We start from the raw sequence: 27268 nt of genomic DNA on the forward strand, positions 1-27268 counted from the left end.
TTTGCCGGGCTGTGAAGTGGCACAGACACTCCCTCGGATTCTCATTGTCCCCGTGGCTCTGTCCCTGTCCCCGCCAGCAGAGACCTCCCAAACGCGGTGCTCTGTGACGGTGCCACAGCTGGGCACAGCTGGAGGGATGGCTCAGGCAGAGAACGGAGCAGGAGAGGGGATTTGGGATGCAGGAGGGACGTTTGGGATGCAGGAGGGGTGTTTGGGATGCAGGAGGGACATTTGGGATGCAGGAGGGACATTTGGAATGCAGGAGGGACATTTGGGATGCAGGAGGGACATTTGGGATGCAGGAGGGGCATTTGGATGCAGAAGGGACTTTTGGATGCAGGAGGGGTGTTTGGGATGCAGGAGGGGTGTTTGGGATGAAGGAGGGACATTTGGGATGCAGGAGGGACATTTGGGATGCAGGAGGAGTGTTTGGGATGCAGGAGGGGTGTTTGGGATGAAGGAGGGGTGTTTGGGATGAAGGAGGGGTGTTTGGGATGAAGGAGGGACATTTGGGATGCAGGAGGGGTGTTTGGGATGCAGGAGGAACGTTTGGGATGCAGGAGGGGCATTTGGGATGAAGGAGGGGTGTTTGGGATGCAGGAGGGACATTTGGGATGCAGGAGGGGTGTTTGGGATGCAGGAGGGGTGTTTGGGATGCAGGAGGGGTGTTTGGGATGCAGAAGGGGTATTTGGGAAGCAGGAGGGGCATTTGGGATGCAGGAGGGGTGTTTGGGATGCAGGAGGGGTGTTTGACATGCCGGAGGGACATTAGGGAAGCAGGAGGGATGGCTCAGCCAGAGAACGGAGCAGGAAAGGGGGTTTGGGATGCAGGAGGGGCAGAGCGGTGCCAGCAGCGGGGCCAGCAGATGGAGGGGACAGGGAGGGTGGCACGGGCTGGCAGCGAGGCGGGCAGGACGGGAGGTGATTCAGGGCTGGCAGCGCTGCCATGGGAGGGAAGGGGCTGCCCCGGAGCGCCGGGCAGGAGGAGAGAGCAGCGCGGGGAAAAGAGAAACTACCGGCTCCTCTTCCTCCTCCTCCTCCTCTTCCTCCTCCTCATCCCCGGCATCGCACCGCAGCCCATTGCAGATCATGGGAATTCATTCAATCCAGCCCTTCCCGGAGGGGAGCTGGGCCATTCCCGCCTGCCCGGCACAAAGTGATGGAGCCTCTCCCTGTTGCTTTGGGGGGAGCAGCCCTTCATCACCCGGGGAGGGAAAGCAAAATACACCAAAAACAGCAACACAAACCCAGCAGCGCCTGCTTTTCCTTTCTGCTGCTCTTCCTTTTCCTTTCTGCTGCTCTTCCTTTTCCTTCCTGCTGCTTTTCCTTTTCCTTTCTGCTGCTTTTCCTTTTCCTTTCTGCTGTTTCTCCTTTTGCTTTCTGCTGTTTCTCCTTTTCCTTTCTTTTCCTGCTCAACGAAACTGCAGCTCTGCTTTTCCCAGGGATTTTGGGCAGGGAAGGAGAGATCCCTCCCCTGGCAGCTGCTGTCCTCTCCATCCTCATCCTCACCCTCCCCGGGGTGGGGAGGGTGCTGGGATACCCAGTCCCACAGCTGGCCAAGGGCTGGGAGGGGAGATGCTGGCAGCCCCTCCCTCCCCAAAGTGTCCCTGCCATGTCCCAGGGATCCTGCATCCCAAAATGTGAGGGTGGAGAAGAACCCAGGGGAAGGGCTGGGGTCTCTCTGCTGCTTTCCCAGCCTGTGAGAGAGGTCTCTGTGCTTTTATTTTCTTCTCCCAACTCCCATTTTGGGTTTACTGGTTGCTCCCGCCCTCTTCCCTTCAGCAACATCCCCAACATCCCATCCTTGTTCCTCCCCACACCCTTTCCTCCCCAGGGAGAGGCAAAATTAATATCAGGAGGAAAACACAGAGCTGAGCCAAATTATTGAGTATTTTCCTTGCTGGTTTTCCTTCCCCTGAGTTTGGGATGCTGGGGGAGCACAGGGAATGGGCTGGGCTATTCCAGGCTCCCCTCTCTCTTATTCAGGTTTGAAAAGCCCCAGGCAATGAGGTTTCTGTCACCTCCTCCCCACAGGACAAATGACATGCTGTCCTGACTTCCTAATCCAGGAAATTAAAGGATTTGATGTAGACCCTGCTAAGCAAATTTCCCCCCTGAAAATCCCAGGGGGATTTAACCCATGGATCTGACTGATTATCCCTTCAGAGTTGTGACTAAGGAAGTCCCAATTCCTCAGGGTGGGGGTAGGGAAAGTGAGATTTTGTGGGGTGCAGCTGATTTTGGGGCTCAAACCCCATGCAGGCAGCTGGGATGAGGGAAGTGGCTCGTGCTGTGTGGGCTCTGAAGTTTGAGCAGGCAGGAGATGCTCATTGCTGTGGCAAAGGGGAGGATTTATTCCTTTTCTCCCCACAGTCATCAGGGCTGGGGCCACCTCTTGTCCCACAAAGGGGTGACAGAGCCCTGGGGGCACCCCCAGCCCCTCTCCCTCGTGTCTGAGCCCACCAGGGCTGGGCAGGTGAGGGGGATTGGGGGATTTGTGCCCCAGGAAGGCAAAGTGGAGAGAGGCCAGCCCTCAGGGGGGACAGTGGCCTCAAAGCCACCCTTCACCAAGGCCAGTCCTGGTGTTGTCACTCACCTGCCTCCTGCAGAGCTCCACTGCAAGTGACAGATGGCCAGGGATGAGGCTCCCTCTCCAGATGTTGATGTTCTGGCCAGCTGTAGATAACACCCAGGGCATCATCTCCCTGCAGAGCCCATCAGCTCTGTCCTTGCTGGGGGCACAGAGTTAAAAGGAAGGGAAATGCAGGGATCTGCCTGGCCCTGCTTATTCCATGTGCTCCTTGGCCGGGGAGATGCTGGGAGCATCCTGGTGCCAGATGTGCCTCTGGGTACCAGCTCCACCTGGCCCAGCCTTTTAAAGTCGATGGATTTGGATTTCCTTGGCATTTTTTGTTTGGCAAAAACAGAGATAAAATAAATAAATCCTTTTGGGGATGGTGGGAATGAGGTGAGCTGGAGGCAATCCTGGCATTTGATGCTCTCATCTTTCTCCACTGGGAGTGACCCAGCTCTGGGATGTGGTTTGAGCTGTTTCTCCCTGAATTTTGGGGACATGGCACATCCCTGTCCCCCCAATCACTGAGATTTTGCACCTTTCCATGTTGTGAATTCAGTTCTCCAGCAAAACTCCTTTTGGTCACTCCAAGGCAAGGCACAGGACATAAGGACACAGCCTGGGATATTTTTTTTCCCCTTACTTGGATTAAAAAATGAGATTTCAGTGTAAAATGGCAAAGGATTCCTCAGTGAATTCGCTCCCCATTTGTAACTCCAAAAATGTAAAGGTGGGGAAGGCTCTGGCTCAGGTTCCTGGAGCAGTGAGCTAAACAGGACCTGGCTCCAGCCCTGTCCCCATGAATTTGGGACACCTGGAGCATTTCATGTCCCAGCTGTCCACGAGCTCTCCCAGCTGCCTTGGGAATGATTTCCCCCCTCTAAAGTGACATTTCCTGCTGTAAAACTACAGGGAAACTTGGATTTGGCCTCCTGACCACAACATTTTACGTGCTTCTCTCTAATTTGCTTTCTTGGGCAGCAACAAACACATTTGAGGGGATTTTTTTTTTTCCCAGGATTAAAGAGTTTGAGTGTTTATTTTTCCTTAACTCTTTTGAGATGTGACTTCCAGAGCCAGTTTTGCAGAGCGTGCCATCACCATTCCATCCATCCCAGCCATGCCAGAGTCTCCTAATACCTTCCCTGGGAGCTTTCCTGCTCCTCCTCAGAGCCCAGGGGTGATCCGTCCATGCTCCCATCCCCAAATCTCCACCTGGAGCTGCCCAGGCTGCCTCTCTCTTTGCTATGCACAGCACCTGCTCCGTGTCTGGCTGCAAAGAGCCCGAGCAGACGTTCGGGGCTGCATTACGTCATGTCAGAGGTCACATTAAGCAGCTTTTTTTCCCCTTAATTAAGAATTCCAGCCATGGTTAGGGCGGGGGGGGGAGAGGGGGAAACAGAGGGGAAAGCAGACGGAGGGAGCAGGCTGGGAAGAATGCCTGCGCTGAGCAGGTAAATGGGAATTTCTCCACAGCCGGCTAATTGGTGTGGCTAATATCGCACCCCCTGAGGAGCAGCGCGGTGCTGCCGCCTGCACAAATCACAAATCTCAAATCACAAATCCCGGAGAGCCTGCTGCAATAGCAGGGAAGCCGCCAGAGCTGTGGCAAGAGCCAGGCTGGAATTAGGAGCGGGTTTTGATCGGGGTAATAAACGGCAGATAGGGAAAATAACAAGCAGGTTTTTAATTGCTGCCGTCCCCCCGTTCCCTCGGGGCCGTGTCTAGACAGGGCCTGGCCCCGGCCCTCAGGGGATGGATGCGGGATGCGCTGCCCCTGGCATGGCGAAGGGAGGCAGGATGGGCACTGCAGCTGTGCCCTAAATCAGAGAGGCTCCCGCAGAGGTGGAAACCAGACAGTCTGCAGTGGTTATTAATAATTCAGTCCCAATTTGTCCCATCTAGGAGAGCGCGAAGCCCAGCCAAGCCTCCCCTCCTGGCTGCCCGGAGCTGTTGCAGGGTTTGGGAGCTGGGGTCGCCCGTCCTGCCCCATCCCCGAGCGATCCCAAATGCTGGCGGAGCCGCAGCAGCGTCCCCAGGGCTCGGGGCTGGCATCCATCCCCGGGGAGCGGCGCTTTGTGTTCAGAGCTGGATGCGATCAGGGCTGGACCCTGCTGGGCCACAGGGACTGGAAAACAACCCCCGTGGAGCCCACACAGCCCAGGGATTCCCGCTGGGGAGGCTGCACTGAAAATCTCCTTTTCCTCACCTCGTCCAGCCATCCCTGCCCAGCCTCACGCCAGCCTGGGTTTTCCAGAAAATCTCTTTTTTCTCCTTCATCCAGCCATCCCTTCCCAGGACAAGGCATCCCAAGGCTTTCCTGACCCCGGGGGTTGGATGAGAGAGTCTCAAACGCCCTGCAAATGCTCTCTCTGAATTTTTCCTGAAGTATTTCCTTGCAGCTGGCGTGTGTTTTAATTGAATTTTGCCCTTTGAAAAATACATGAAGCTCTGTAATGGAGGGAGAGAAAACATTCTCTCCTATAGGAAGATAAAGATGCATTTAAAGAGGAAAAAAAACCAAAATAAAACCAGCCCCAAAGCTGCCTGATGAAGTATTGACCTGGAGACAAAGTGGATCAGATGGAGCCAACCTGGCCCCTTAGGAAAACTTGAGGCTGTTCATTAGGGATGAGCTCACTGGCAGCTTAACTCCATCCTCACCACTCCCAGAGAAGCCTGTGGGAAATGTGCCAATTTCCAGGTTTTCCATGAAAATAGGGACCACGGGGTCCTTTCATGGGGTGGGAAGGGTTTGGGACTTGTTGCAGCCTCGTGGTGCTCCTGTTGGAGTTGGGATAATGGGAGAGCTCTGGGTGTGGGGTGGAGGAGGGCTGAGCATCCCCATCCCTGCACAGGATCCCAGCAGTAAAGCAGGAATTCCATCCTTCCCTCAGCCAGGCTTTGGGGTCAGGGAAGCGAGAAGTTTGCTTGGAAAAAAGCAGCCAGAGCTGCCAATTCCCATGATTTTTGGGAAACAGACCTTCTTTCCCAGAAATCTTACCCATAGGATGCTTTTTGACATTCCCAATAATGTGGATTTCTCTCTGTGTTCAGCACAGAGCTCCCTTTGACCCCAAGCATGAGTTTGCTCAGTGTCTGCTGCCTGGTTTTTATTGGAATGTATTTTCTGTACAAAAACACTGGGAAAATAGGAATAAAGTGGGGAAATCCCTCCCCTGGATGGATTCAAACAGCAAATGGAGAAGGAATAACCAGTGATCCAGGTTTCTCATGGCTCCAGGTGCCATCCTGGCAATTCCAGGAGTCACATTCCCAGCTCTGAAACATTTCTGGTCTTCTGCAAACCCGTTCTAATTTCCAGCCTAATTTTAAAGCACTTTGTCCCACTTGTTCTCCTGCCAAAGCATTCCTGGAACCAAAACACCTCTCAAGCCTCACCTGGTTTGAATTTTGCTTCCTTCCTTCCTGAATCCCTGAGGGTTTTGCTGGGAGTTCACCCTTTTCTGGCCAAACCATCCCCCAGCAGTGGCTTTGCAGCACAACCCTTGGATCCACTCCTTGCTCACTCCAAGCCAGCCCAGAGTCACTGCTGGAATTCCTAAAAAGCCAAGTTCTTCCTTGCAAATCAGTTGATTCCAGCTTCTTATAGATTAGCTGGAGCTGATAAACTTGGCATTAGGAAGCAGGCCCAGGTATTATCCCTTCCCCTCGCAGCTCTGGCCAAATCACAGGAGATCTGCAAAGATTTTTGGGAATCTGGTTGGTTGGGATTTTTCCCTGCCTCCTGCCAGCTCCCCTTGCCAGTTTGACCACTTGCCCGCTCATCCTCCGAGAAGAGTGAGTCAGCTTGGCAAAAAAATTAATAAATAAAATATTCCAGGCCAGCCCCAGCAGGGACTCTCTGCCCTCAGACCCAAAATGGGGGCTCAAAAGCCACAAACCATCCTGGTCTTCCCCCTCTCTGGCTCTTCCCAATCCCAGTCTTGGCCTGAACACCCTCCCCCAGCTCAGCTTGGATGGTGAAGTGCAGTAAAATCCTGGAACCATGGAATGGTTTGGTTGGAAGGAGTTTAAAGCCCATCCCATTCCCCCCTGCCATGATCAGGGACACCTTCCCCTATCCCAGGCTCCTGGATTCATCCCAGCTGGAGGAGGAGGCTGGGGATGCTCAGAAGTGGGAGGAATTAAACAGCTCCTCTTGCATCACTCTTCCCTCCATCCCCTCATGAGCCCACAGGAACAGGATGATCTTTAAGGTCCCTTCCAACCCAACCATCCCATAATTCTGTTTTATGGGGAAAGCCCCAGCCTTATTTTCACCGTGCTCTCCAGTTTGGCGTCTCCATCCCGGAAAAAAATTTATGGCAGCACTTAGGGAAGGAGGAGCAGAGCGATGAGATCAGGCCCTGTCCATGTGTCAGGGAGGAAAAAACCCCACTTTTCCAGGGAAATAAACTCCAGGCAATTAAGTGGGAATTAAGATTTAGCACACGCCACGAGCAGCAGGCGTGGAGAAAGGAGACAGCTGGTAAATTTAGGATGTGACAAAGTCATGCGAGCACTAACTGGATTACTGGCATTTATTTGGGAATACTTATGGATTTTATTATGCAACGTATGGATCTCCATAATTCTGCTTTTCACTCCTGCCAGCGTCTCAGGGAGCTTTACAAACAATTAATCAGCAGCACTCTGGGGAATCCAGTGTGTTCCCTTTGCTCCAGGGAATCCAGTGTGTCCCATGTCCTTCAGGGAATCCAGTGTGTCCCCTCTGCTCCAGGGAATCCAGTGTGTCCTCCAGGGAATCCAGTGTGTCCCTCTGTTCCAGAGAATCCAGTGTGTCCCCACTGTTCCAGGGCATCCCGTGTGTCCCCCAGGGAATCCAGTGTGTCCCTGTGCCCCAGGGAATCCAGTGCATTCCGTCTCTCCCCGAGTGTATTTAGATCATCCCTTCATTGACGTGATTGATTTTTAACCTTTTCTGAGCCAAATCTCCGAGTTTTCATTTTTTAAATTCCCTGCACTTTCTGGGCTCATCCTGGGAGTCCATGGGGATGAGCAGATCCAGAAGTCTCAGGTGTTTTCCAGAGATGGAAATGCATCCACCCTCCACGGGTGGTGATTTTAATCCATTTAGGTTGGATTTTAGGAGGAATTTCTTCCTGGAAGGAGTGACCAGGCACTGGAACTGCCCAGGGAGGGCTGCAGTGCCCATCCTGGGGGTGTCCCAGCAATTCCTGAGGTGGCACTCAGTGCTCTGGTCTGGGGACAAGGTGGGGATCAGTCACAGGCTGGATTTGGTGACCCTGGAGCTCATTTTCCATGGAATCAATGATCCCATGATTCCATCAAGGGGGTGCTGAGTGCCACAGGGAGGAGCAGAGTGTGGGCCATCCCAGAAGCCCAGCCTGGGGTGGTGGGTCCATGTGGGCTCCTCCAGTGTCGCCTCCTGCTCTGCCACCACCCCCGTGTGACCCCTGGAAGGGCACAGCTGCTGCTCCAGCCCCCTTTCCTGGCAGGCAGAGAGGGCTGAGCGGCTCCAGGCGCCTCTCCAGGGAGAAGCAGAGTGTAATCCTGGCTGCTGAGCACGGGCCAGGCTCTCACAGACACTGTTAATCCTCAGCTGGGCCAGCAGGGACCTGGGAAAGTTCTGCAGAGAGGCAGGGACAGCCCCTGGGGGAGATTCAAATCCACATCCCTGAGAAGCTCCCCTGGAAGATGCCAGAGGTTTAAGGAACTCAGAGAGGCAGAATCTGAATTTTAACCTCTGATGGTTTAATGCACAGGTTTGATGTCCCAGTGTTTCTCACAGAGCACGTTGGTGACAAAAATGTGGCTGGAAAGAGACCTGGAGAGGGACTGCGACAGGACATGGAGGGACAGGACAAGGGGGAATGGCTTGAAGCTGAAAAGGGGTGGATTTAGATGGGATATTGGGAAGAAATTCCCAATATCTGTGAGGGTGGGGATGCCCTGGCACAGGTGCCCAGAGAAGCTGCCTCTGGATCCCTGGCAGTGCCCAAGGCCAGGTTGGAATAGTCTGGACCAGTGGAAGTTGTCCCTGCAGGGATTGGAATGAGATGGACTTAAAAGTATTTTCCAACCCAAACCATTCCATGGTTCCATGAAAAAAGGGAGCAGTCTGGACCTCCCCTCCCAGCAGTTTGCTGCAGCTCCTCCTTGGGGCATCCCTGCTCCTCCTAAAAGAGCAGGGCTGGGATACCTGACAGGGAATGGGCTGTGACAGCTTTGTCCTCTCCTCTGACCCCACCTGAGTGCTGGGCAGGGAGACCACTGAGTAAAAACCCATTTAAACCCAATTTTTGGGTGCATTAATCACAGAGAACCCTCAGGACCTGCAGCAGCACCACCACAGCCACTCTACCACCCCCAATAACTCTGGAAAACAGCTCAGATTCACTTCCAGGGCTACCCCAGAGCAGCCAATGGCTGGGGATAAAGCATTTATTAGAGCAAAGAGAGCTGAGAAGTGTCAGGAGCAAACACAGGTGACAGCACAGCCACACTCACACCCTGTTCCCCAGCCCTTCCTACCAAAGCAGGCACATTCCTGGCCCTGTTTTCCATTTTTAGGAGCCTGTCAGAAATGGCACTCCCTCTCCACACAGATGTCGAGAAATTAGAGGGAATTCAGAGAGGCAGAAAAAAAAATGATTAAAGGAGATGGAGGCCCTGATTTTGGAGGGAAAAGAAATCAGTGGAGTTATTTATAACCCTGCCTGCACCGGGGTGGGAGCAGGAATTTTTGAAAGTGCCTGGATAGCTCGGATAAGGGGAAAAGGGGGAAAAGCAACCTCCGGAGGATGCTCTCAGAGAAGCTGTAAATCCTGAGTGATGGGATGAAATGCCAGCCAAAAAAAGCCTCTGGGGAATCATCAGCGAGTGCAGGGGACAGTTGTTGATCCAGAGGGAAAAAGTGCCCTGATCAAAATGTGTGAAGGGATGGTGGAGGCGGCTCCAGAGCCGAACCCCCCGCTCCTACCTCTGCTCCCAGTATTTATTTACATCCAGCATTTTACGCAAAACGTGGGGGTGGGCGTGGAAATGTTCTTTTTTTTTTTATTATTTCATCCCAAAAAAAACGGGTTTGGTTAAAAAAACAACCAAACCAGCTTTAAATTCAACCCTGGAGGCTCGTGGGAGATGCACGGAGAGGCTGCTGGGACGGGGTGGGAAATGGGATGGAGGGACCCTGGGGGAACAAATCTGAATTTCCTGGGTGATTTCCAGGCTGAGGAGCAGCTCGGGAAGGTGTTGGAAAATCCCCCATTCCCCAGCCAGCCCCAAGCTCTGCTGGCAGCTCCTCCCTCACAGCCAAAGGGTTTTGGAGGAGCCTGTGGGGGAAATGTGGGGTTTCCCGTGGCAGGGAGGAGCTGCCTAACGGGGTGCTGCTGTCTCTGTTGCCTTGCAGGACCTCTCACTCCAGGGCCAAGGCGGAGGCGGCCGTGACGGCGGCGCAGAAAGCGCAGGAGGAAGCGCGGATCGCCAGGATCACTGCCAAAGAGTTCTCACCTTCCTTCCAGCACAGGGAGAACGGTCAGTCCCTGCCAGGCCCTGCCCTCGCAGCCCTGAACGCCCCCAAAGCCCCCAAACTGCCCTGGCTGGAGGCTCAGCCTGTGCCCGCTGCTCCCCATCCCCACCGGAGCTCCTGGAGGGGAAAAGTCCATGGAATACCAGGATTGGGGAGATTTAGGGCAGGTCTGTCAATATCCAGCAGTTCCACCTTGTTCTGTACTGTTTTCCCAGTGTTTCCTCTCTCTCCCCAAGTCTTTAGTTCATAGCCCTTGGTGGTTGCAAAGAAAGAGCCCAACAAGGGCACTGGATGCAAACACAGATGATCCCAGAGGTCACCACTGACTCTACACCCATGGCTGGTGCAGTTCCTGATTGCCTTGGAAAGGTTGGACCCAATGGGACCTGACCCTTCCCTCAGCCGTGCAAATCAGTCACTGGGAAAATCCACATTTGACCGACCTTCCTTCCTTCCTTCCTTCCTTCCTTCCTTCCTTCCTTCCTTCCTTCCTTCCTTCCTTCCTTCCTTCCTTCCTTTTCACCATTCTTTGTTGATTTATTCACATTTTTGGTCACCCAAAGCTCAGGGAGGACAGAGCCAAAGCTGAGCCGGGGTCGGGCCGGGGTCTGCAGCCGGCTGGGAGTGGGGACGCTCCAAGTCCCCCCAGCAATAATTAACATCATAATTAAAGTGTGGCTGGATTTATAGAGAAATTTCCCAGCCCCGAGCCCTCCTCGGGAGGCGGCTGTCATTGTTCTCCCCCTCCCAGCTCAGCGAGGATTACTCACTCACTGTAATTGCTCCAGGGGCTGCTGCGGTGACTCAGGGCTGCTCCCGAGCTCGGGGACAAGGGACCATGGGCTGTGCTGGCCCAGGCCGGCCCGGTGCTCGCCTCACCGAGCTGCGGGGGCGGCCGGGGACATCCCATGGCTCAGCTTTGGGGCTGCAGCAGCCTGAGCCGGGGCGCATCCCCAGGCAGGGCCGGTCCGAGCATCCCCCGCATCCCCCGCATCTCCCGGCCGCGGGAGGAGGCTCAGCCCGCTCCAAGCCCGCCCATCCCCGCTCCTGCCCAGCCCCATCTGTACACGGCAGATCTGAGCTTTCTCTGCGTGCTCCCAGGGGCTTCTCCAGCCCTGAGATGTTCCTCATCTCCATTTCCTCCTGCCAGGAGACTTTGCTGGTTTAAATCACCTCTTGGAAAGATATTTTTAGGTAATACATTTTTTACTAGCTCCTGGACGGGGCCGCGGCGCTTCGCTCGTGCTGGGGTTTGTGTGGTTGGAGCTCTGTCGGGGGGGTTGTGTGAGCCACGGGAGGGGAGGGCAGGGAAGGAAGGCGGTTCCACTCAGAGCGCATTAAAAAACAAACACAGCATCCCAGATGTGCCGGCAGGGCTGGCAGCGCCCGCGGAGCCGCTCGGGCAGGTGATGGGTGTGAGAGGCTGTGTCACCCACAGAGCCGCCACCTCGGGTTGGGGACAGCCAGGTGGGAGCTGCCACCACTCTGCCGGCATTGCAGGGGCTCTGCGTGCCCACCGTGCTCAGGATCGTGGGTGCTGGGTGTGCCTCCATTATTCAAAATTTTGAGTGCTGGATATACCCCCGTTATTCAGAATTATGGGTGCTGGATGTGCCCCCTTATCACAGGATTGTGGGTGCTGGATGTGCCCCCCTATCACAGGATTGTGGGTGCTGGATTTGTCACCCTTGTACAGGATTATGGGTGCTGGATGTGCCCTTCATATTCAGAATTGTGGGTGCTGGATGTGCCCTCCTATCACAGGATCGTGGGTCCTGGATGTGCTCCCCTTAAACAGGATTGTGGGTTCTGGATTTGTCTCCCTGTCACAGGATTGTGGGTGCTGGATGTGCCCCCGTTATTCAGAATTGTGTGTTCTGGATTTGTCTCCCTTTCACGGGATTGTGGGTGCTGGATTTGTCACCCTTGTACAGGATTTTTGGGTGCTGGATGCGCCTCCCATATTCAGAATTATGGTGCTGGATTTGTCACCCTTGTACAGGATTGTGGGTGCTGGATGTGCCCCCCATATTCAGAATTATGGGTTCTGGACGTGCCCTCCTCGTTCAGAACCCTGGGTGCTGGCTGTGCTCCCTTGCAGGGTGCTGCAGGTCCCCAGTGCCACCCACGGCGTGCTGCGGTGGGTGCTGAGTGCCACCCACCCCCTGGGTGCTGGCTGTGCTCCCTTTCCACGGGATGCTGGGTGCTGGATGTGTTCCTGGCAGGGAGGTGGGTGTGGGTACCACCCACCTGGCACAGCGAGTGCCAGGGGTGCTGGGTGCCCCCTCAGAGGGGTTTGTGGGTGCTGTGGGACACCACAGAGGGGTCTGTGCCCACCTCAGCATCAGCCCTGGGCACGCCTGTGCAGCTGCAGCTCCTGGAAGGTAAAGACAAAACTGTCCTGTTTCATATCCTGCCCTCTCACCCATGGTTCCCAAGCCCATCAGCCATGGGCATCTCCAGGTGCCCATCAACCCCAATTCCTGCACACAGCAGGATCACCCAGGCTTGGGTGGTGCTGCAGAACCCAGTGCCCCCGCTCAGAGACAGCAGCACACCGGGCCAGAGGCTCCCAAATCCCAAACGCGGCTCCTCAGCTCTGCCTTTGAAGCCTCGGAGGCCGGGCTCGGCTGCCTCCATCCCTCTGGAAATCCACATTCGGTGCTCTGCATCCTCCTTCGCTCTCACAACCCTTCTTCCAGGAACATCACGTGCCCCGGGGCTAATTTTAGCTCCGGATAATTGTTGCACATCCTCGGGTGCCGAAAGGGCCCCGGTGCATCCGCGGAGTTCCTGCGCAAGGAAATGCCTCCATCCCTGCGGGCTGCGGGGCTGGGGGGCAGCAGGGCCCCAGATGTGCCCCAGATGTGCCCCAGCACCCCCAGTCCTGCCCCTCCCAGAGCCCCAGACCTCGGGGATTAACCCAGGAAACCCCCTGTGGATTGGTGGTAGGGAAGGTTTGGGGTGAGGGGGATTTGGTGCCATCTCCCTGGTGTGGCTGTGGGGAGCATCTCTGGGGTTTCTTGTCCCCTCTCTGGGGCTCTGTGAGCAGCAGCAGTGGATGTAGCCAGGCTGGGGCTGGTTATGGGGCTGGACATCAGCTCTGGGGGCCTTGGAGATGGTGGGAACTTGCAAATCCCTGGAATTCCAGAAAAATCCCTGAACTGAGGAAGATGAAGCCCAAAACTTTGGGTGAGCCCATTCCCACCGGTGGCTTTCCAGCTTTCTCACATGAAATCCTCTATTCCTTCTGTGCCTCACCATCCCATTTGAGATCTTGGAAGGTGGCTGGGTCAGGAATGCCTGGGAAACATCCCAAAAAATTCTGTCTTTTATCCCAGAGACAGATATTCTGCAGGAAAACAGAGGGGTGAGCTCCACCTTTCTCCTTCTCAGCAATTTCCCACCCATACCAGGATTTTTCAGGGGCCCTGGATAAACTCCAGGAGATTCAGTCTCCCACATACAAACAGGGGAAAAATGAAGGCTGGACTATGTGAGTATCATCCCAAAAACTCGCGTCATTAGGAGACCATTTCCCATAAATTGCTTGGGTAGATTTCCAAGCAGTTTTTTCACTATTTCCCTCTCTGCCAGTCCTCCAATGGGGACTCCAGAATTCCCTGTGTGTATCCCGACCCTGGCAGGGGTGAAGGCACATCCCAGCAGCTCCCCAAAAAAGGTTCAAGAGAGAAAATTGCCCAGCAGAAGTGGAGAGGCCTGAGCAGGCGCTGCCGAGCGTTCATTTTTAAACGATGGCAGGAAAATTGAGCTCTCCCTTTTCAAGACTCGTTTCTTGTCTCACCATAGCAATCACAATTAGATGCATTTCAGGGGCATTAGGCACTTAATATATTTATCAAATTATTCACCTAATTTAGCATGGCTTTAGCTGGGAGTGACTGGAGAGGGGAAAAGGAGAATTAACCACTATTAGCTCGCTTGAAATCGTTTGGTGTTTCATCAGTGATGAACACACTGGAGGTTTTTGTTCCGTGTTCCTCCAGCAGCAGAAGACATTCAGCCCCTCCTGAGGTGCCCATCCCACGGTGACCCTGCCTGGGAAGTCTCTGAGCTGAAGGAATGAGGAGCCTCCAGTGGGATGAGGAGGGTGCGGGGTGCTGGCCTCAGGTGGCCGTGAACAACCAGCCCTGTCCTTCCATCCCATCCTGGGGCTGAGCAGGGAAATCTCCATGTCCTGCTGGGCTGTGTGAGGCAGGAAAGCCCTTGGATGTGAGGTTTGTGGGGTTTTTCTTGCACACCTGCCCAGATGTGGCCGTTTCCCTCCTGCACCTGGCAGATGAAAATTGAGGTGGTTCCCATGCAGGAAGGGGGTGAGGTTGGTGTAAGGTGATCCCAGGGTGGCACCCAGGGTGATCCTGGTGACACCCAGCACACCCAGGGTGGTCCCAGTGTCACCCAGCACACACAAACACAGAGCACAGGGTGTGCCACCAGCCGTGTCACAGATTTCCCTTCCCATGCTTCCAGACTGGGAACTGATAGGAAATGTGGTCAGATGGATCCCAAAAACCCATCAGAACCTCTTGGTGGCTTCTCCACGCCTCTGGGGTTGGAAAACCATTCCTATGCTGGTCATAGTTCTGCAAGGTGGGGCTCAGGGAAGCTTTGGTGTCACACCAGTGCTGCCAGCAGCTGTGATACTGCTGTCCCAATCCCACCCCGCTGCTCCCCACCACCCAACCCTCTGCTCCCCTTTCCTTACCACGAAAAACCCTCGGGGCATCCACGCACCAGAAATAATCCTGTTTCCTTCCCCTCTCCCTTCTCTCCCCTCCACGACTGCCCCCGAAGGGCTCGAATGCCAGCGGCCGAAGCGGCAGAACTCGAGCGATGACATCGAGGTCCTCTCCACCGGGACGCCCCTGCAGCAAGAGAGCCCCGAGCTGTACCGCAAAGGGACCACCCCGTCCGACCTGACCCCCGAGGACAGCCCGCTGCAGAGCTTCCCCGCCAGCCCCTGCTCCACGCCGCCCCTCGGCCCCTCCTGCAGGAACAAGAGCGCCCACTTCTCCAGGCAGGTCTCGGTGGACGAAGAGAGGGGCGGCGAGATCCAGATGTTGCTGGAGGGGCGCGGCGGGGATTACCTGCGCCCCAACAGCTGGAGCGAAGAGAAGGTGGGCGGGAGCCGCGCCGGGAGGAGCGGGACGATGCGCAGCGGGCAGCTGGGCTCCAACGCTGGCCCCGAAGACTACAGAGGTCGGAGCGGGGGACACAAACATTCGGCCTCCAACCACAAGCCGAGAGAGAGGTGGACAGATTCCCCAGCCACGGTTTCATGGACTTCCCACCACAGGTCCCACAACCACAGCTCAGGGAGCTCCAAGCTGCTTGAGCTGGACGAGGAGAAGATGAGCAATTACGAGATGGAGATGAAGCCCCTCATGAGGATGGATTCTTATATGCAAGAGATTCACACCCAAAAAAGACACTACAGCAAAGGGGGAGGCTGCAGGAGCGTGGCTGACGAGCACCGCGGGGAAGAGCGGGGCTTCGGGGTTCAGAGACTGAGGTCTAAGTCCCAGAACAAAGAGAATTTCAGGCCAGCTTCCTCTGCCGAGCCCACGGTGCAGAAACTGGAAAACCTGAGATTCGGGGACAAAGCTGAACCTCGGCTACTGAGGTGGGACTTAACCTTCTCCCCGCCACAGAAATCTTTACCTGTTGCACTAGAATCTGAAGAGGACAGTGGGGATGCGCTCAAATCCAGTACGGTGAGTGAGGGCACTGGGTGTGCAATTCTGCCCTGAAAGCCTGGGGCTGTTGTGGGGCTGAGTGGAGTCGGGTGGGAGGGAAATTTGGAAAATGTGAATTATCGTGGGTTTGTGCCTTGAATCCCCTCTGCTCCCTTCTCCCACTCTGCTGGACGTTGGTGTGGCAAGTTCCCTGCAGACTGTGCTGGGAGCATTCCCTGGGGGATGGAGTTTTGCAGCCCAGCCCCTGGGCCAGCAATAAAAATCCATTATTGCTTGGAATTTGGTGGGAAAGCTGCAGGAGCAGGCAAGGCATTGGTGATGCTTCCTTGGGTTATGGTTATGGCCACAGAGCTTCCTGCTGCTCCAGGACAGCCCCTTGTGAGACACCCCACACTGGGCTCCTCATTTTGGGGGAGATAAGGACGCTTTGGGCATGAAATGGCTGCTGGGAAGGTGTTCAGGAGAGAAGACAGAGTGATCTTAAAAGCTGCTGCAGAGTGGAAGGGAATGATCTGTTCTTTGAACAGAATTAATGGGCTTAAAGTCAAGGAGGGTGAGCCATTAACCATGGCTAATGAGGTGAGGGCTGTAATGAACTGCCTGGGGAGGGAGGGTCTGAGGTTGGACATCACAGCTCACACAGGACCTGGACAGAGCTGAACGTCCTCAGGAGAAGGCTGAGCTGGGTGGGGTTTTAGGTTTTTTGAAGTCTTGTTTTCTGAGGATTCCTGAATTTCCCATTAGAAGTTCCCTCACTTGTTGTTCCCACTGCTTGGCATTGACAGGAGAGGTGATGGGGTCTGCTGGGAGCACTGGGGAAGCCACCAGTGCCCCAAAACGTCCCTTATTGAGTCAGTGCCAAACACAGGGCAGGCCTGGAGGTGTCCCATGAGGATGCCCCAGACCTACCGAGGAGAAATGGAAAACCTGTCACGCTCAGGAGGTGACATTTCAGCAGGAAGGAGCTAAATCTCCCTGTCAGGGGAGCACAGGACGGTGCCTGATCACGAAACTGAAATGAATTTGTCAGTCAGGCTGAAAATTCAGGCAAGAGGCATCGAGGTGTGTGAGGTGTGGTGACATTTGCCGTGGCTGCAGTGTCCCTGCTCCTCCAGCACCTGCCAGCAGAGCCGAGCTGCAGAGAGAGGAGGGAGCAGCCTGGGATGCAGGAAGGATGGATCTGCCCCAGCTTTCCTGATAGAGCTGTGATAAATGCCCCCAGAACAGCCTGGGATGCAGGAAGGATGGATCTGCCCCAGCTTTCCTGATGGAGCTGTGATAAATCCCCCCCAGAACAGCCTGGGATGCAGGAAGGATGGATCTGCCCCAGCTTTCCTGATGGAGCTGTGATAAAACCCCCCCCAGAACAGCCTGGGATGCAGGAAGGATGGATCTGCCCCAGCTTTCCTGATGGAGCTGTGATAAATCCCCCCTAGAACAGCCTGGGATGCAGGAAGGATGGATCTGCCCCACCTTCCCTGATGGAGTTGTGGATAAATGCCCCCAGAACAGCCTGGGATGCAGGAAGGATGGATCTGCCCCAGCTTTCCTGATAGAGCTGTGATAAATGCCCCCAGAACAGCCTGGGATGCAGGAAGGATGGATCTGCCCCACCTTCCCTGATGGAGTTATGGATAAATGCCCCCAGAACAGCCTGGGATGCAGGAAGGAAGGATCTGCTGATAAATCCCCCCCAGCAGCCCTGGAGCTCTCTGCCTCCCCATCCCTGGGCTCAGCAGCTCCCACCCAGCACCGAGGGGGAGCTGAGCACAGAGGATCCACAGGAGCCATCCTGCAGCCCTGGAAAAGCAGAGCCATGCAGGCTGTCCTTGCCTGCCTGGGAAGCACTGGAGACATGACAGGCAGCATTAGGAGCCTGACAGGCTCCCAGAGGGGAAGAGCAGCAGCGGTAATTGCACAGACACAGCCTGGCAAGGCCGTGGGATGCGCAGATGTTCCAGCACCTCTGACAACACAACCTGGGAGACACAGGGCCCCCAGGAGGGATGAAACCACTGTTTCTCCTCGCTGAGAGCCACGTGATTTTGGGGAGATCAGTGGCACAAGCAGCTCTGAGCTGTGTCCCCACCCAGCCCATCAGATGTGCTCCCACCTCGGAGCTGTCACAATAAACCTCTCTCCACAAGGCTGGAGGCAAACTGCCACCAAGACATTCCTGGCCATTCCCAGCGAGTCCTGGCCACTAAGGAAGGGCCCAGCCTGCGTGGAGAAGTGCATGGAAAAGCCATTAGGATGCACATCCTACTTTGGAAGTGCTGGAGCTGCAGAGCAGCATGTTCAGTTTTCTCACATTCATAACCGAGGGTGGAACAGATGGCGAAGGTTTGGGAGGAAGCTAATGTAATACAGAGGAAGAGATAATATGTGGATTTAAATAACCCACAATGCCAGCAACAATTTGTTCTAGCAGGAATTGCACGGTGCTAGCAGGGTTTTGTTCCAGTGGCCTGGCAGAGAGGGGGTGGCTGGACAGGAGCAGGGGAAGGTGTAGGGGAGGAATGGGAGGTGCAGGATCTGTGCTCCAACCTCCTGCCCAAACCCGTGACCTCACCTGCCATCAGAAGCATTTCAGACTTCAGGGAGTGGTGAATCCCTGAGGAGGAGGAGGAGGGGAAGGCTGAGGGGGAAGGATTCATCCCACGGACCCCACATCCATCCCCACACAACACAGACACTCACACACTCCATCCTGCAAATCCTCCCTGAATCCTGCTCCAGCTCCACATACCCCCACAGCAAATCAAGGCTCCCCAGTCCCCCCGCAAAGCCCAGTTCCCTACACTGGCCTGAAATCCCCCTTCCCTGGGGCCTGGCAGGGCTGTGGGCAGGTGTGTGAGGGCCCACGCTGCTCCAGCCTCTCCCCTGGGTGCCAGCAGTGCCAGCTCTGTCAAAAGGAGGGGCTCCAAGGGCAGCTCCCAGCTCTCTCCAGCTGGACTCCCAGAGAAAGGAGCTGCCATGAGCAGGAGGGATGCTCAGAGCTGAGCACGGCTATTTTTGCCCTACCTGAGGTATCCCTGAGCAGAAGCGAGGTCACCCTCACGGCTTAGCTTATTTTAAAAATAATCTGCCCTAAACCAGCTCTGCACAAGCCATTCATGAGCCCAGGGCTTGGCTCTGTGCTGGAGTGGCAGCTCCAGCTTCCAGAGGCAGCACACCTCTGCCAGTGCTGGAACAGGCTGGGTATGCAGGTCTCACAAAAACACACCCCAAAATAATCACGGCTCCTGATTCCCGTCTGAAAAACAAGCTGGGAGCCACAGGGCCTTGAATCCAAGCTTTTCCAAAGCTGCACAGGCAGGGATGCAGACTCCACAAAGGAGTCTGTAGGAGCTGTAGGAACTTTGTCACTTTTCCCCAGTCCTTTAAAAGAAGCTCCCAGAACCACCCCCTTTGTTGGGGCTGCACACCAGGAATTGAAAAAATCCTCTCATAAAGGTCATTTCTTGAGGCCACGGCTCAGTAACATCGATGAAATTCAGCACTGCTTGGTGTTGGCTCTCAGGGGATTTGGGGTTTTGGGGTCACTGAGCCACACAAATGGTTTAAAATGACATTTAAGGCCACCTGATCTCTCTGTGCCTCTGTGGGCACTGACCCCAGCACCCAGAGGACAAACTCAGAGCAATTGTCAGCGTTGGGGCAGAGGAAAACGGGAGCCAATGTGCCAGGACCAGTGCCGGTGTTGTGGGATTAAGGGATTTACGGGAATGTCCCCATCCCTCCCAGCCTTAAAGGCCCATGAGGCACAAAGCCTGGGCCTGGGTGCTTCACAGAAGCCTTTGAAGAGAAGTAAAATGGGAAATGAAAAAAGGAATTGTCGAGAGACTGGGAAGGGAAAGGATCTTTCTGAAACGCCAGCGAGCGTTTTATCCACAAACCACAGCCCATGGCAGGGCTGGGGAGGAGGAGAAGGGAGCAGATCTCCCTCCCTGCAGGTGCTGTACATCTGCCGCTTCTGGAAAAGAGGAGAAGCGCTTTGGGCACGGAGCAGCTCAGCGGGAAGGGCCGGGCTCAGGCACCGCCTGATCCATCACCCCCTGTCCCCGCTCAGCAGCTGTGACCCCCAGCTCAGCAGAGCCTTCAGGGACCGCCCTGCTCTGAGGGCACCGGGGGCGTGAGGGGGCTCGAGGCTCGGTCCTTCAGCACCGGGGTGTGAGGGGGCTCGAGGTCCTTCAGCACCGGGGGTGTGAGGGGGCTCGAGGCTCGGTCCTTCATTATTGGGGGCGTGAGGGGGCTCGAGGCTCGGTCCTTCAGCACCGGGGCGTGAGGGGGCTCGAGGCTCGGCCCTTCAGCACCGGGGGTGTGAGGGGGCTCGAGGCTCGGCCCTTCAGCACCGGGGCGTGAGGGGGCTCGAGGCTTGGCCCTTCACGGTGCCCTGCCCCATCGCACCCCAGAGACGTGAGGGCTGCAGCCCAAAGCCAGCCCTGGCTGTTCTCCGCAGCATCACACAGAGCAAATCCCAGCCCAAATGCAGAAATTCCCGGGGAAAGAAGCGCAGCAGAGGCTCTAAAGGCATCTCCCGGCTGAGGGATCTCCGAGAGCCCTCCGTGCCCCTGCGGGGGTGGCGGGGAGGGATCCCGGCAGCCTCTCCCTCCCTTCCTCCCTCCCTCTCTCCTCCGGCAGCGAGCGGCTGAGGGGCGGATTTGCCAGCAGATATTGCAGGCAGGTTTCGCTGTCGCTGGGGAAAGGCAGGAGCACGCAGCCAATCTGCAGGGAGCTGCCGGGGCTGCGGGCACAGGGCTCGGCACAGCCTCCCCCGGCACGGCAGCGGGGATGGAGCCCCGGCAGCGGCACCTCCCCGCTGGATCTCCCCGTGCTCTTGCAATACCACACGAAATGAACGATACTCACACGCTGAGGTGTCCAAGGCAAAAAAAAAAAAAAAAAGCACGTTTATTTCCCGAATTCGATATTTATAGAATTCCAAAAGTGACCATGGATTGGAGGATGAAATTGCTGCCTCTCCAATCACACTGGTCAAACCAACAGTTCATCAATTCTCTCTTCCTCTAGAAAGGAATGCAAAACAATCATTATTGACATGAAAAGTGCGTGAGAAACTCCATTACAAAAATGTAAACATCAGAAGGCTTAGAACTTCAGAAGAACAGGGCAACACCCTTGCCAGAGCTGCCAGGTTATTCCTGAAGGGATTCATCCCAGGTGGAGATGAATTTCCCTTCCTTTTTTAGGCACCTTTAGCCCTAAAGGTCGTAAAATGAGTTAGAAATAAAACCTGGGTGTTTTCTCCACCCCAACCTGTTTGGGGTGTGAACATCCCCTGTGCATGGAGGTGTTCCCATTTGGGAACCTGGGGACTTGTTTGGCATTAACCTCCCTGGGATTAAACCCTGTGATTTATCCCTGTGGTCTTCCAACTTCAGGTTTTCCCATTTATTTCTTTCCCCATCAGGAGCTATCCCCAGGTCTCCCAACACAATCATCCCTGGGTTTTCCTTATTCCTGTCATCTCAAGCAACCAGATTCACCTCAATCCCGGCTGGCAGCTGTGTGCCCAGACAAACAGAAGCCATCATTTCATGGGAATAAGGAGGAAGAGGAGTCCTGTTGCCATCATAGCGCTGGAATGAGGCAGGGCTGAGCATTGCTGCAGGGGTTGTCTCTTCTTAAAACAAATAATAATCACAAACTGTTCCTCCTCTAATCCCTTTCGTGTTCAGACAACCTGAGGTAAATAATCTTCAGAGAGAAATGGTGTGTTCAACTCGACAGGGTCCTTTTCAAAGCCTTTTCATCTCCAGGGCCTTTGATGTACCAGGGAGCACCTTCTTGGCTCTGCTCCTATCACTGGCTATGGGGGTTGAGCCCAATTCCATCTCTTAGCTTGGAAAATTTGGAGCCAAACACTAGCTTTAGACTGCATTAGAACCAAATTGTGACTGCTGTTTTTAGTATAAAAATCTTAAAATGAGAGCTTCAAACATACCTAAACAAACACTGAGCACCTGGAAGGTGAGGATTGAACCAGGGGTGACAAATCAGTTCTTTAAGAGGCTAAAGGATCCCTAAGAGGATAACCTCTCATTTTTTTAGCCTTTTTTTCCGTAGAAGCAGGTTTTTCCATCCCACCCAACTCACTTTCACTCACACAAGCACTTTTAGCATCTCCTGGGCCCCTTCCTGGAGCCACGGGAGCTGCTGCAATCTGCTGGAGAAAGCCAAGTGGCTCCCTGATGTTTCCTTTGCTAAATGCTCCTTAACCATTTCACAGAGCCTGTTCCTGGCAGTGATGTGACAATTCAGCACAAATGTCACCGAGCTGCTAAGTTTGCAGCCCTTTCTGCAGTGCTGAGGCTGGAAAATGGTGCATATCTATGTATTTTATTTATTTTTTTTTTTTGCTGATCCAAGTCCTTAGTAATTACACTTAATAGATCCCAGAGGGATTCCTAGGTAACCTGCACTCTGGTTTCCATGGCAGAGAGGCAGAGCTTGTACCCTGTGATAACAGATAATAATGGATTGCTAATGCTTAAATTAATTATGCCACAATTGCATTTGTAAACCAGCTGTCCGTCGTATTCCCAGAAAAACTCCGGAGTTGCTACACAACAGTTCCAGGATAAAAACAAACAAGGCAGAGGGGCAGGGATTACTCTACAGCGACAATTACTGTTATTACTCCTGTGCCATAACCATGGCTTATTCCTATTTTAGTGTGTCCATGGGTTAAAGTCTAAGTTTCTGTTCTTTAAGCTTGGAAGCAAAGCTTAAAAATCCTTGGAGAGCCAACCTGTTGATAGAGAAGGATCCTTTTGCCCAGCTGATATTGGTGTGGATTCCCATCCTTGGCAGATGTTTTCCTTCTGTCCCCCTAGTTTTCCAGCTGAGAGCACAGCTTTGATGCCCTTTGTGTGCAAATCACAGAACCACGGGATCATTTACCTGGAAAACGCTCTGGAACTGAGTCCCACCATTCCCCCAGCACTGCTCCACGTCCCCAAGTGCCACATCCACACAGCTCTGGGGATGGGGACTCCACCACTGCCCCGGGTGAAGAATTATTCCCAAATATCCAAGCTGAACCTCCCTGGCACAACTGGAGGCTGATTCCTCTTGTCCTGTTGCTGTTTTTTGGGAGAAGTGAGCAGTGAAGGCTGAGCTCCCTCCCCAAAGTCTGGACCTCAGCTGCATCCCAAAGTGGGGGAACAGGGAACTGGAGCAGGGGCAGCGCTGGCTGTGCTGTTTTGGCAGGGAATTCCTCCAGGGAGCAGCCCAGGGATGGGGCTGAGCCCTCCCTGCCTGCGGGGCCGGGGCAGGAGCTCGTTCTGTGCCTCGGCGGGGCCGTGCCAAGGCAAACAATGACACTGATAATCGCCTGCAATCTGTTATTATATTACCAGCAGCTCAAAAACCCTAAAACCCAATAATCTTCTGAAATGCAGCTAATCCCTCCCAGCGCCAGCAAGGCCGGGCTTGGCACGGCCGGGCTGGGGAAGGGAAGGAGCAGCGAGCAGGGGGTGGTTGCTGCCTTTGGAAGCTTCTCGTGGCACAGGAGGAGAGGTTTGCCAGGAGCCGCCAGCCCTGGATGGGTACCTGGCTGCTCTCCGCAATCCCTGCCTTGGCTTGGCTGCCTTTGACCCTGTTGCTAAGCTACAAATATGCCTTTCCAGCAGGCTCCAGCATCCTCGCTCCCACCCACTCCCAAACGGCAGCTGAATCAGGCTGCTCGGAACAGAAACCATCCCCGGGCAGCCGGGAGCTGCTTCTTCCCGTTCCTTTTCCAGCAGCTCCGCAGAGCCACCCAGGGAAAGCTCCCAGGGGGTGCCCAGCCCTGTCCCCACTCCATCCCAGCGACATGGGGAGTGCCAGGAGGGGGCAGCAGCCTGGGGAAAAGCGTTTGGAGCATCCCAGGGCTGGAATGCAGCAGGAATAGCTGAAGATCCCAGCAAATCCAAGAAAAAGCAACCACCCACCTGCTGCCAGCAGCGCTCACCCTGTGCGAGCCACACTCACACTGTGGCACCAGGGATGAGGTGCCAGGATGGGTGAGGTGCCAGGGATGTTTTCCTGACCAGTGTCCTGCAGAAGGTTGTGTTGGAGGGCCGCCTGCAGTGCCCTGAGATGCTGGGATGGTGGTGGGGTCCCACAGGGTTGTCCAGGACGTGCTCCAGGGGAAGCAATGGATGCTCCCCAAGGGACTGAACCTTTCCTGGGACGTCCAGCCCAGCTGGGGTGGGGTGTGCACAGGGCAGCTGCAGTGGGGTTCCTGCAATGCTTTCCAGGTGAAATCACAGAATCCTGGCATGGTTTGGGTTGGAAGGACCTTAAAGCCCATCCCATCCCACCCCTGCCACGGCAGGGACACCTTCCACTGTCCCAGGGTGCTCCAAGCCCCATCTAACCTGGCCTTGGACACTCCCAGGTGGTTCCCAGGAGCTTCATTTGGTCCATATAAACTCAGGAAAGGTTATTAGAGCATTCCCAAAATGTTGCCTGAACATGGACCCCCATGTGCTGGCTTGATGTCCAGGATACCTGGAAAACAACTGCAATTATTGGGAAATGTGCTGGACACTTCAAACCATCCCCAAACCACTCTAAGATCCCATATAATCTGCTTTTTTGGTGTTTTTTTTTTTTTTTTTCCCTTTTCATTGACCACCTGATAAACAACCAATTTTAGTTCTGTTTTTAAGGCCAGAGTTCCTATGGGAGTGGCATGGGATGATCCATGATCCATCAGGGGGTTCAGCCAAGTGTTTGTTTGGCAGCTTCAAAAATCCTCCAAGGGTTCCTGGGCACTTTGGGAGGTGTCAGCTGGGATCTGCTCATCCCCAGGGCTGCCTGGACTCCCCAGAGCAGATTCTCCTGGATTCTCCCCAGGTTCTCCTGGAATCCCTGCAGAATTCCAAGGATCCATCTAACTCCTGTCCTTCTCTTTCTCTTGCAGGGTTCAGCTCCCATCCTGGTAGTCATGGTGATCTTACTAAATATTGGAGTCGCCATTTTGTTTATTAACTTTTTCATCTAATTCAAGACTGTCTTGTTTGCAAAAATAACAGTTACATGTATGAATGGGGGAAAAAAAAAACAAAAACAAAACAAAAAAACCAGAACCAAACAACAACAACAAAAAAAAAAACAAAGGGAAGAATCATAACTCGAACTGTCCTCTGACAATTTCCAAGTCTTTTCACAGAAGAACAACAAATGATCGAGTCTCACTCACAGTTTGCCTTTTTTCCTGGGTAATGTTTTTTGGATTTTAGCCAAAATTCTTTGCTTGTATAACACTATGCTGTGTGGCATGGCAAAATGCTATCAACACTCTGCCCCCCCAACACTGGGAAGGATGAGAAGGAATCCCAACAAAAGGAAAAACCTCGCTTCCCTTCCCCTCACCCCCCCCCCCACAAAAGAAAAAAATTGTCTTTGTAACAACAGCAATGAACCCCAAAATGGAGATGAGACAAGGGGACCATGGGGAAGGTTTGGGTGGAGTGGGGATGGGTTCTGGGATGCTCCAGGCTGAGCTTCCCAGGGAAATCCAAATGATAAATGGGAGAGAAAAGCAGAACCAGGCTTTTCACCTTTTGGAAATGGAGGAATGCTGCTGTGAGAAGGAGGAGAGAAGGAGCACAGGGAAGGAATGAACCCTGGCTGGATGGGAAAATGGCAGAACAGGCCCCGTTCTGATCCTTGTTTTTAAAACAAAAATTGGCTTTTTGCAGAATTCCTCGGGGCAGGGGTAATAGGGAACACGAGGTGTGAGCAGCAGCCCCAGCACCCTCCTGCCTTCACTCCTCCTCCCCAGGCTGCTCCTCACCCATGGCAAGGCAGGAAAACCACCCAGAGCTACTTTTAATTCACAGCCAATTTCTCCTGGCTAAAAATCCCCCCCAAAAACCCCTTGGAGGCACCTCCAGCAGCACGGATGGAGTGGCTGATGGTGCTGTGCCGGTGAGGAGCATCCAGCCCATCCCAAAAAATGTGCACAGGGAGCAGGGTGGGGAGGGACAGGGGACAGAGGGCTCAATTCCAATCCACTGAGGATGACAATAAAACAAAACCAAGTAAAAATCCGACTGTTTCTCAAAGGCACCTGGGGAGGAGCACCTGGAGCATGTCCCAGAGAGGAGGGAGAGGGTGGTGGGTTTGTCTCTTACATCTTGCTGTGGACTGTTTCAGACATCATGCTTGGGCTCTGAGCATGTAGTATTTTGCACTTTGTAATGCAGGATGTATATTCCAGCTTCCAACATGTCCCTGTATTAAAAAAAAAGGAAAAAAAAAAAAGAAAAAAAAAAGAAAAAAAAAGAAGAAAAAAAAAAAAGAAAAAAAAAAAAGAAAATCAAACCAAACATCATTGGCAATGGCAGCCTCTAAGGATGTATTTTCTTTCTTTTTTTTTTTTTTTTTTTTTTCTATGTCACTTAATTTGTTCGTTTCTACCATCTTTGTACTATGCCTGCCTTGATTTTTGTCCCCTCCCTGTCCCCACGGATAATCTGCATACTCATTAAAGATGCGTATCCCTGTTCTGAGCTGTCCTGGTGCCGATGACACAGCGTGCTCTCAGCTCCAGCCCTGGGCACGGCGCTCCCAAAGCTCCCGTCCCTGCCCTCGGTGCTCCCCCGCGGCTCCTTTGGGATTTGGCAGGGCCAGGGACCAAACCCGCCCCTCATCCCCCCCTGCAGCTGCAGCAGGAGAAGGGCGCAGGAGGGCGGCAGCTCCCGAGGGGGGTGAGACCCTCCCAGGAGATTTTGGGGGTGGGGAAGGAGGGAAAAGCCCTCCCCGACATTCACGTCCAGAGTTGTTGGATCCAGCCCGGACTCGTGGACTCAGCTTTGCTTTGCTTCTGTTTTAGCTGTTTCTCTGCTACCTTTTCAGCAGATTTCTTATTACACTGCACTGGATTGCTATATTTTTAACCAGAAATAAACTAAGGATTAGAGCATGTGCCAGTTAAATTCAGTTCTTTTCCTTACATGGTCTGATTCCCTCCTGTCGCAGTTTTGCTTCCTCTTCTCCTTCCTTTCCCTTTCCAGGCACAGGGCTATGGGTGGACAGGGGAAAGGATAATTTTGAAATTCCATTTTCCACAGTAACTGTCCATCATCTTCCCACCTCTTCCTTTTTTTGTGTTGTTTTGGATTTTCCTTTTGGGTCCTTAGTCATAATTTTTTTTTTCCCCTCTTCAAGGCTTGCTGCACACTTGAAATGAACCAAAAAAACACCATATTGGGATTGCAGCCTTGGGAATTCACCCCTGGGATTTGGAATTCTGCTTCTACTCTTTGGAAAGACTCTTGAGGACTTTTTTTTTTTTTTTTTTTTTTGGTGCATTCAAGTGCAAGACACAAAGGTCCTGTCAGGAGCAGGTTAAACACAGCCCTGCAGACACAGATATTTAGATATCTGTGAAACAGCACCAGAATGCCTCTTGTTATCCATCAAATAAAAGCACTGCTGGTT

At 53.9% G+C, this 27268-nt stretch overlaps 1 protein-coding gene across 1 annotated transcript in view; it reads left to right on the forward strand.

The window, feature by feature from the left end:
• JPH3 (junctophilin 3) overlaps positions 1 to 26767 on the forward strand; it is a 47380-nt gene extending 20613 nt beyond the window's left edge. The window contains exons 3-5 of the mRNA XM_058033989.1: positions 9972 to 10096; positions 14907 to 15826; positions 24744 to 26767. Of these exons, the coding sequence (XP_057889972.1) occupies positions 9972 to 10096; positions 14907 to 15826; positions 24744 to 24824 (1126 nt within the window). The 3' untranslated portion in view covers positions 24825 to 26767. The remainder of the gene's footprint in view (positions 1 to 9971; positions 10097 to 14906; positions 15827 to 24743) is intronic.
• Positions 26768 to 27268: the final 501 nt, after the last annotated feature.

This window comes from Melospiza georgiana, chromosome 14 (genome assembly GCF_028018845.1).
Source record: "Melospiza georgiana isolate bMelGeo1 chromosome 14, bMelGeo1.pri, whole genome shotgun sequence".
Lineage (NCBI taxonomy): Eukaryota > Metazoa > Chordata > Aves > Passeriformes > Passerellidae > Melospiza > Melospiza georgiana.